Genomic DNA, 8,829 nt, shown 5'->3' on the forward strand with positions numbered 1-8,829 from the left:
CAACCCTTTTTCTTTTTTATTTTTCTTCCACTTTGAGGAGCAGGGAACACACCATGCACGTTTTGCTTTGGGGAAATTAAGGGCCTGAAGAATTGGACTCCCTATACTAAAAGTCTCTAGTTTATGATCCTCACTTTGTTTAAATAGATATGGAATATGCCACTGTAGAGGCACACAATTAAATAATGAGCCACATCCACTCGCAATTAAAGATGTAAGAAACACCAGAAAGAAGAAAAAAGAAAAAGAGGATGCGACTCCTCATTCTGCTTGCATTTTCTATAGAAAATTGACAATCACAAAGATCTCAACCCCTCCTTTTTCTCTGCGCGAAATCATAATAACACAAATAATTCAATATTTTTGAAAACTTATAACTTATAAATTTATTATAATTGCGTTCTGAGTTCTTAAAGTCAAATTGAAAATTACATTCGGGAGATTTGAAGTTCTGCAAGCCAAGCCAAGGGCGTGCGGTTCTAACATCCCCTTTTGTAAAGTCTATTATCTTTTGTTGTTTTCTTCAGATAAACATTCCTCCAAGATTAAATTACATATCGTTCCATTATAGGAAAACGATGCATCAAATTTTGGTTTTATCGTGTTGCAATATAATTCCTCGATGATTGTATAGCTGTATAGCCAAAATCATTTGGCACAAAGGCAAATTGGCCATTTTAAACTAGGTTAAACCAATCATCAATTACCTCATGGAAATACAATTGAAAATCCCTCCAATTGACCAGGAGGTTTGTCCCGACTAAGACAAAAGGCCATATTTAATAAATATATATTGAATTCGTGGAAAGAAACAAATATATTACAAAGTGTAGATTCATCATCCAAGGGTAATCTGCATCGACGTTTTTAGCCTCAAACATTTGCTGAAAACGCCTAGAAGATTATGTCAATATGCGTTTCAGAATTTCTGTATCCACACAAAATAGCAGTGATTTCCTCAAACTGACACTAAAATAGAAACTTTCTCATTCAATAAATATTAACATAAAGTGTTTTAAGAAATAAAAAGAACCACAAAAGAGCGAATCCAGATAAAGAAGAAAATGAGAGAAGACAAGGAAAAAAACAACACAATCACTCTCCTCAAACTACAACCAACCTAGAAGAGAAAAGACTTGGAGCTGGGGATGGTGATGGTGCCAGGCCAAAAAGGACACTGCAGGCGGCACCTCACAAATATGCTGAGAAGATAACCCAAATTGAGTTGAAACATGAGATACACTGGCAATAATTGTTTGTTGCCCTCCATTCATAGCCCCACCACCTCCAAACTTATCCATCCCAGCAAAACCAAATTTACTGGGGACATACTAGCAAAAGCGGGAAAACAAAGAGGAAACTTGCACTTTAAGTAAAATAACAACACCTTAAAAGCACTTCCTGTGGACAATGGAAGGACCAGACTCATCATACTCACCCTTTGAGATCCACATCTGATTAAGCACAAAGACAACAAAAAATCAGTCTAACTAGAATGTATTTGAAATGGAGAATATTAATCCCACAAGAATAAAAGCTCACCTGCTGGAATGTGCTGAGGGATGCAAGAATGGATCCTCCAATCCAGACACTGTACTTTCTCTCTGGTGGCGCAACAACCTTAATCTTCATGCTGCTTGGAGCTAAAGCAGTGATTTCCTTGCTCATCCGATCAGCAATACCAGGGAACATGGTGGAGCCACCACTGAGAACAATGTTACCATAGAGGTCCTTCCTAATATCCACATCACATTTCATGATGGAGTTGTAGGTAGTCTCATGGATACCTGCAGCTTCCATCCCGATCATCGATGGTTGGAAGAGAACTTCCGGGCAACGGAACCTTTCAGCACCAATAGTAATAACCTGTCCATCTGGCAATTCATAGTTCTTTTCAATGGAGGAACTGCTCCTGGCAGTTTCAAGTTCCTGCTCATAGTCAAGAGCCACATAGGCAAGCTTTTCTTTCATATCACGGACAATTTCCCGTTCAGCAGTGGTGGTGAACATGTATCCTCTCTCAGTGAGGATCTTCATCAGGCTATCAGTAAGGTCACGACCAGCAAGATCCAAACGAAGAATGGCATGGGGCAAAGCATAACCTTCATAGATAGGGACGGTGTGACTCACACCATCACCAGAGTCCAACACAATACCTGTAAAAATTTATTTATTAATTCAAAATTATTTCATCAGGCAGAAAAATTTGGATCATGGAAGGACTAGTACTAACCAGTAGTACGACCGCTAGCATACAATGAGAGCACGGCCTGAATAGCAACATACATAGCTGGAACGTTAAATGTCTCAAACATAATCTGGGTCATCTTCTCTCTGTTGGCCTTAGGATTAAGCGGTGCCTCAGTCAGGAGAACAGGGTGTTCTTCAGGAGCAACTCGAAGCTCATTGTAGAAAGTATGATGCCATATTTTCTCCATATCATCCCAGTTGCTGACTATACCATGCTCAATAGGATATTTCAAGGTCAAGATACCTCTCTTGGATTGAGCTTCATCACCCACATAAGCATCCTTCTGTCCCATTCCGACCATAACACCAGTGTGCCGAGGGCGACCCACAATGCTGGGAAACACTGCTCGAGGAGCATCATCACCAGCAAATCCAGCCTACATTTCAAACACAAATTATTCATTAAAAAACTTATACAGTTCATTCACATTAAAAATTTAGCTATCACCGGGGCTTTATGTAAAAACAAAAGAATAGAAACACAAACTAACCTTAACCATTCCAGTTCCATTGTCACAAACAAGGGGCTGAATATCCTCGCCGTCGGCCATCTTAATTCACCTGAAAATAAAAGAAAATAAAATGAGCACCCTAGTATGAGTAGGTGGCATAGCTTAGTGTATAAGGGGGTTCAATTGAATTCTCTTTGTCGGAGAGTTACAGTGTGCAAATAGGCTAAAAAAAAATTTCTGTGCATATATAAAATGTTGAATCCCTTGATAACTTAGTGTATTCACGCCGTGGAAAGTTTGCATTTTTTTAATTCCTTTGTAGACACTGAGCACAAATGTAATAATTTTTTGAAATAATTACAATTCTGTTTAGCAGAATATATACAAATTTAGGTGTCAACACATAAAAAAACATCCCGATACAGATTGAGGTGGACGTTTTACTTGTAAGTTAGACAAGTGAAATAAACTAAATCCCGGTCAAGTTAGTTCTCAGTTAGGCAAACACAAATGATTTAATACTGCAGACATCATTATAAAGGGTAACCTTGTTTTTCTCGTACAGAGATTCAAAAGAGCAATTATGGAAACAGTTCGATTATGCAACAACAAGAGAGGTTATTAAAAAAAGAATCAATCATTTGAAATAATAAAAAATGGTAGATCTAGGAAAATCCTGAGCAAAAATCACTTTCATGACGGATTCACAAGGGAAGAAATCATAACAATAACAGATCTTCATAAATTCAACCGAATATCACAAAATATCACCCCTAAATCTAACCTCATCTGACCAATTAGAGCAGTAAATACATCAGAAAGACAAATAGCAAAAAAAATAAACAAAGCATCAATTGAACATCAGAAATCATAGCTCTTTTAGCACAGCTAATAGATCTCAATGCAAAAACTGAAATGCTTTGATTTTTTAGCTATTAAGCTAAAAAAAAAAAAAACAAGATCTGATAAAGCAGAGGATAGCTTACCTGAAAACGATAAGAGGAAAAAAGAGAGGAAGATGGATCCAAGAAGCAAAGCCAACCAAAGACGAAGGCCGGCTCGCTTTCTCTCTCTACAACACTCTGTTGAAACGCTGTAAGGAGGTTGAAAGAGAATCAATGTGTTAAAGACAATAGACAACTATATATATACTAGGAACAAACACAGTGACTATGAATTTATGATTTCTCTTTATTTTTTTTCATATGTTACCGGAATATATTCATTTTATACTGTCAAAATCGGGCTTGCCTTTTTGTGTGACCAATCGAGACTAGAACATGATAGGTCAAGGCTCGACCTCGTGTTATATCGAACTAGGTGCAAAGTTAGATCGTTGAGCTCGTGACCCAAAGACCGGTCAAGTTCGAGATCGGCCAAGGTCGAGACCGAGCAAAATAGAGATTAAACAAGATCGAGGGAAGCTTACCGAGCCGAATAACGAAAAGCCGAAATATCCGCAATCGGGCGAGAATCGCGGCGAAAATTGCCGCACGTATCAAGAAGAGGCCGATTAATTAGCTAATCATGAGATTTCTTACCTCATATAGAACTGTATCAAGAGTAGGACTCCCTACTATATAAATGGGGTCTGATAAAACACATCATATTCACGCAATACAAAGCAATATACTGTCATTTTCTAGCTTTTATTATCTTGTTACTATGTTCATAAGTAAGTTGAAACATCTTTGGTTCAAGGGTGACTGAACTCGTAGGCCAAGGCTATTAAACCCGTCTGGTTTGCATTTATTCTTTTATCGTCAATTTCAATATTAATTTATTCTTCTTAATTTGTACCAAGTTATATCACGTATCCTTAAAAACACGTATAAATTCAATTGTTAACCGATTTTAGGGTAAACAACTTAGCGCCTACCGTGTGGCTAAAGATAATAGTGGTTACGTGGTACAAAATTTCATGACACACACTATTTTACACTTGTTCTTTGAAGTATCTTTGATTACAGGACTAAAAAATGTCAAACTCTCAGTTAGCATCTCTACACGATGACAATGATTTCGGCCACCACGGGACAAATGATAACATAGCACCAGGGAACGATGTACCCCCGGTTGGACTCGTTGAAGTTCCGGCGGTAGATCCAATCGATGTCAGTTCGCATATAGCATCAACGGAAATTTGGCCGTCGATCCCGAAGGCAGCGTCCGTGGCGATGCCCGATCAGTCGCTCAAAGCGCACGTGGCGGTGAAGATGGCGGGATCAGCCCGCGGATGATCTTTGAAATGTTGCAGGATCAGCATGCAGTAATAGCCCAGCTCCAAAACCAAAATCACATACCGAGCAGGGTCGAACTCGAGCTATCCTAGGAAGTTGTACAAAGGGTCGAATCGGTTTCAAGAAAATCGAGCGAGAAAGAATCGGAGACCGATCATGCTATCATGAAGATGCTCAAAGAACTGACAAAGCGAATCGAGTTGGAGGGAAAAGAAGATCGAGGAAAACGATAAGAAAGTGGAAACTTATAACTCCAGGGTCGATCAAATTCCGGGGGCACTGCCAATATTAAAGAGACTGGATTCCAAAAAGTTCTTACAAAACCTTTCCCCCGAGTGCGGCTCCGAAGCCAATCCCCAAGAAGTTCCACATGCCCGAGATTCCTAAGTATAATGGAACGACCGATCCGAACGAGCACGTCACCTCTTACACATGTGCTATCAAAGGGAATGATCTAAAGGATAACGAGATCAAATCTTTCTTGCTAAAGAAATTCGAAGAGACCCTGTCGAAGGGAGCTATGATATGGTACCATAATTTACCACCTAATTCTATTGATTTATTTGCTATGCTTGCAGATTCTTTCGTAAAGGCCCACACCGGGACCATCAAGGTTGAAACAGGAAGTCGGACCTTTTCAAGGTAAGGCAGAAGGACAACGAGATTCTTAGAGAATTCGTGTCTCGATTCCAAATGGAACGGATGGACTTGCCACCAGTCGCTGACGATTGGGCTGTTCAAGCTTTCACTCAAGGAATCAACGTTCGAAGTTCAGTAGCTTCACAGCAATTAAAGCAGAATTTGATAGAATACACGGCTGTCACTTGGGCCAAAGTGCATAATCGGTATCAATCAAAGATCAGGGTCGAGGACGATCAACTTGGGGCTCCTTATGGGTCCGTTTATCCTATCAGACCTGTCGATAGAATCAAAAGGGATATTGACCGAGAACCAAGGTCGAATAAAGATCGATATCAGCCATATAATGGAGATCGTAGTAGCAGTAGATCTGGGCGAAACTCTGCACGAAATGAAAGAAGAAATGATCGAGGTCAAGGTTCATAGGGACTCATGAGCAAGAACAGCTTCGACAGATCTATCGGTCCCAAAGAGGCACCACGATTATCGGAGTACAACTTTAATGTGGACGCAGCTGCCATCGTATCGGCCATTGGACGCATCAAAGATACCAAGTGGCCTCGACCTTTACAAACTGATCCAACACAAAGGGATCCCAACCAAATATGCAAATATCATGTCACACATGGCCACAGATCGGAGGATTGTCGACAATTGAGAGAACAAGTAGCCTGGTTATTTAACAATGGGTATCTTTGAGAATTTCTAAGCGACCGAGCTAAGAATCATTTCAAAAACAGAGATTTCAATAAACAAAATGAACAAGACGAGCCTCAACACGTCATCTATATGATCATCGGTGGGGTCGATGTTCCTCAAGGTCCGATGATAAAACACACCAAAGTATCAATCATAAGGGAAAAGCGGACTCGAGATTACATGCCAGAAGGGACTCTATCTTTCAACGACGAGGATGCAGAAGGTATCATGCAACCCCATAATGATGCACTGGTAATTTCTGTACTTATAAATAAAACTCGAGTTAAACGTGTGCTAATTGATCCAGGTAGCTTGGCCAACATCATTCGATAGAGGGTCGTAGAATAACTCGGCCTACAGGACCAGATCGTACCTGCAGCCCGAGTGCTGAACGAGTTTAACATGGCTTGTGAAACTACTAAGGGAGAAATAACGTTGTCGGTAAACATAGTCGGTACCACCCAAGAAACCAAGTTTTATTTTAATTGAGGGGGACATGAGATACAACACCCTGTTCGGGAGACCATGGATCCACAATATGAGGGTCGTGCCCTCGACCATTCACCATGTATTAAAATTTCCAACACTAGAAGGGATAAAGACGATTTACGAGAAACAACCCGCCGCAAAGGAGATGTTTTCCATCGATGAAGTAATTCCAATATCAGCACTCTCATCGACAAAGGGCTCAGGTTTGAAAGTAAAACATGAAGTCGAATAGCAATCATCGATGCCAGTCTCGACCCAATCGGACAAGCAAGGGAGTGACGAAGACGATTACAAGGTTCCTCAATCATTTATTGCCCTCGATGATTCCAATGCTACCAAATCAACGGTCAAAGAGTTGGAGTAGGTCGTGCTGATCGAACATCTGTCCGATTGAAATGTATACCTGGCCACGGGGTTAACTCCCGAGCTCAGGAAAAAACTCATTCAGTTTCTTACAGCTAATTTGGATTATTTTGCTTGGTCCCATCTCGATATGACATGGATCCCACCGGATATCACTACTCACAAACTGATCTTGAACTGGAAGTTTCATCCGGTAAGGCAGAAAAGAAGACCCTAGTCCGAGATCAAGCATTCCTTCATCAAGGACGAGGTAACTAAACTCTTTAAAATAAGGTCTATCCGGGAGGTCAAATACCTGGAGTGGTTAGCAAACGTAGTAGTAGTTCCTAAGAAAAGGAACAAACAAAGAATGTGTGTAGATTATAAAGATTTGAATAAGGCTGTATAAGGCCAAAATTGGGGAGTTCGGCTTTGGGGCTACTATGCCGCCCCACGCCTAACCTCGAAGAAGCCCGAAGCAAAGAGTGAGGTGCGACCCCGAGGTGTGTCCCTCGAGGGAGCATATAGAAGGCTCACTATGGTCGACCTCGGAGTAGTACAATCGATGATAGTCATGGAACGACAGGAAAATTCTCAAATACACATGGTTAGAGCTGACCAGGTCTGCAAGAATAATACCAATTCGTACTAAGTCATTATACAGCTGTACCAATAGCATTTCCTTTTTATTATTATACATGTACTATGTTGGGATTCCCCCCTCTTATATAAAGGGGACCCTTGTCATTTTGTAAGAAGGGAAACTGTTGAATAATATACAACATTGAATACAATAGAACATTCTCTACTTTTCTTGCTTAAACGTGCTCAACAATTACTCTACATAGTTATTGCTTGTTTGTTCATTGTTCGTCTCTTGCTCATTTATTGTTCTTCATTTATTGCTCATCATCAACCTTTAAAGGCTGCCCTCGAGGTCCCATATTGCCGAGCTCGAGGCCCTCAACCTTGTGACCACATGGGTTTGCTTATCATCTCTTGCTCATTTACACTTAGGATTATTTACCTAACAACTAGTATTAAGATAAATCACGTAATTTTAGAACCACAAATCAAATATAATTATAAATACTATTTTCAAGGTAAACAGTTTGGCGCCCACCGTGGGTCTAAAAATAATAGCGATTGTTTTGGTGCAAGTTTTCTGATAGCACACATTACTCTTCACACTTTTTCTTGTCAAAGATTCTTTGATTCCAGGCTTAATCATGTCTAGCACACAAAATGCACCTCTTCACGACAGTGAAGGACTTGGAGAAAATAGCGGCATACGGCTGGGTGTACTACATGTAAACCCTGAGGGAGTACCAAACGTGGAGCAAGTTGATATCAGCTCCCACAACGTTCTAAACACGGAAGCAGGCGCAGACCCCGTAAGGAACGAACGCAGGGAAGACCAGGCTGGAGGCCAAGAAACACGAGGAATGGAATAAGGAGGAGTCAGCCTCCAAGTCATTTTTGAAATGTTGCAAGAACAAGAAGTGGCTATTGCTCAGCTGCAAAGTCAACAAAAAACTCCAACCACAGCAGCACCGGAAATGGCTCCTCGAGTCGAGCAGGCACCAGAGAGATTGAGTAACAACGGGTCAGCAATGGACCGCGCTATTATGAAGATGCTCAAGGACTTTACCAAAAGGATTGAATCAAGAGAAAAGAAGATAGAGGCTAACGACAAAAAAATAGAGACTTATAACTCG

The 8,829-nt window shown here is 40.5% G+C and overlaps 1 protein-coding gene across 1 annotated transcript; it reads right to left on the reverse strand.

The window, feature by feature from the left end:
- Positions 1-964: 964 nt before the first annotated feature.
- On the reverse strand, positions 965-3,824 carry LOC104212710 (actin-7). The gene is made up of 5 exons (XM_009762061.2): positions 3,689-3,824; positions 2,742-2,811; positions 2,234-2,627; positions 1,543-2,156; positions 965-1,454 (listed from the first exon to the last, which is right to left on the reverse strand). Exons 2-5 carry the CDS (start codon positions 2,799-2,801, stop codon positions 1,389-1,391), a joined length of 1,134 nt encoding a protein of 377 aa, XP_009760363.1. The 5' UTR covers positions 2,802-2,811; positions 3,689-3,824; the 3' UTR covers positions 965-1,388.
- Positions 3,825-8,829: the final 5,005 nt, after the last annotated feature.

This window comes from Nicotiana sylvestris, chromosome 5 (genome assembly GCF_000393655.2).
Source record: "Nicotiana sylvestris chromosome 5, ASM39365v2, whole genome shotgun sequence".
Classification (NCBI taxonomy): domain Eukaryota; kingdom Viridiplantae; phylum Streptophyta; class Magnoliopsida; order Solanales; family Solanaceae; genus Nicotiana; species Nicotiana sylvestris.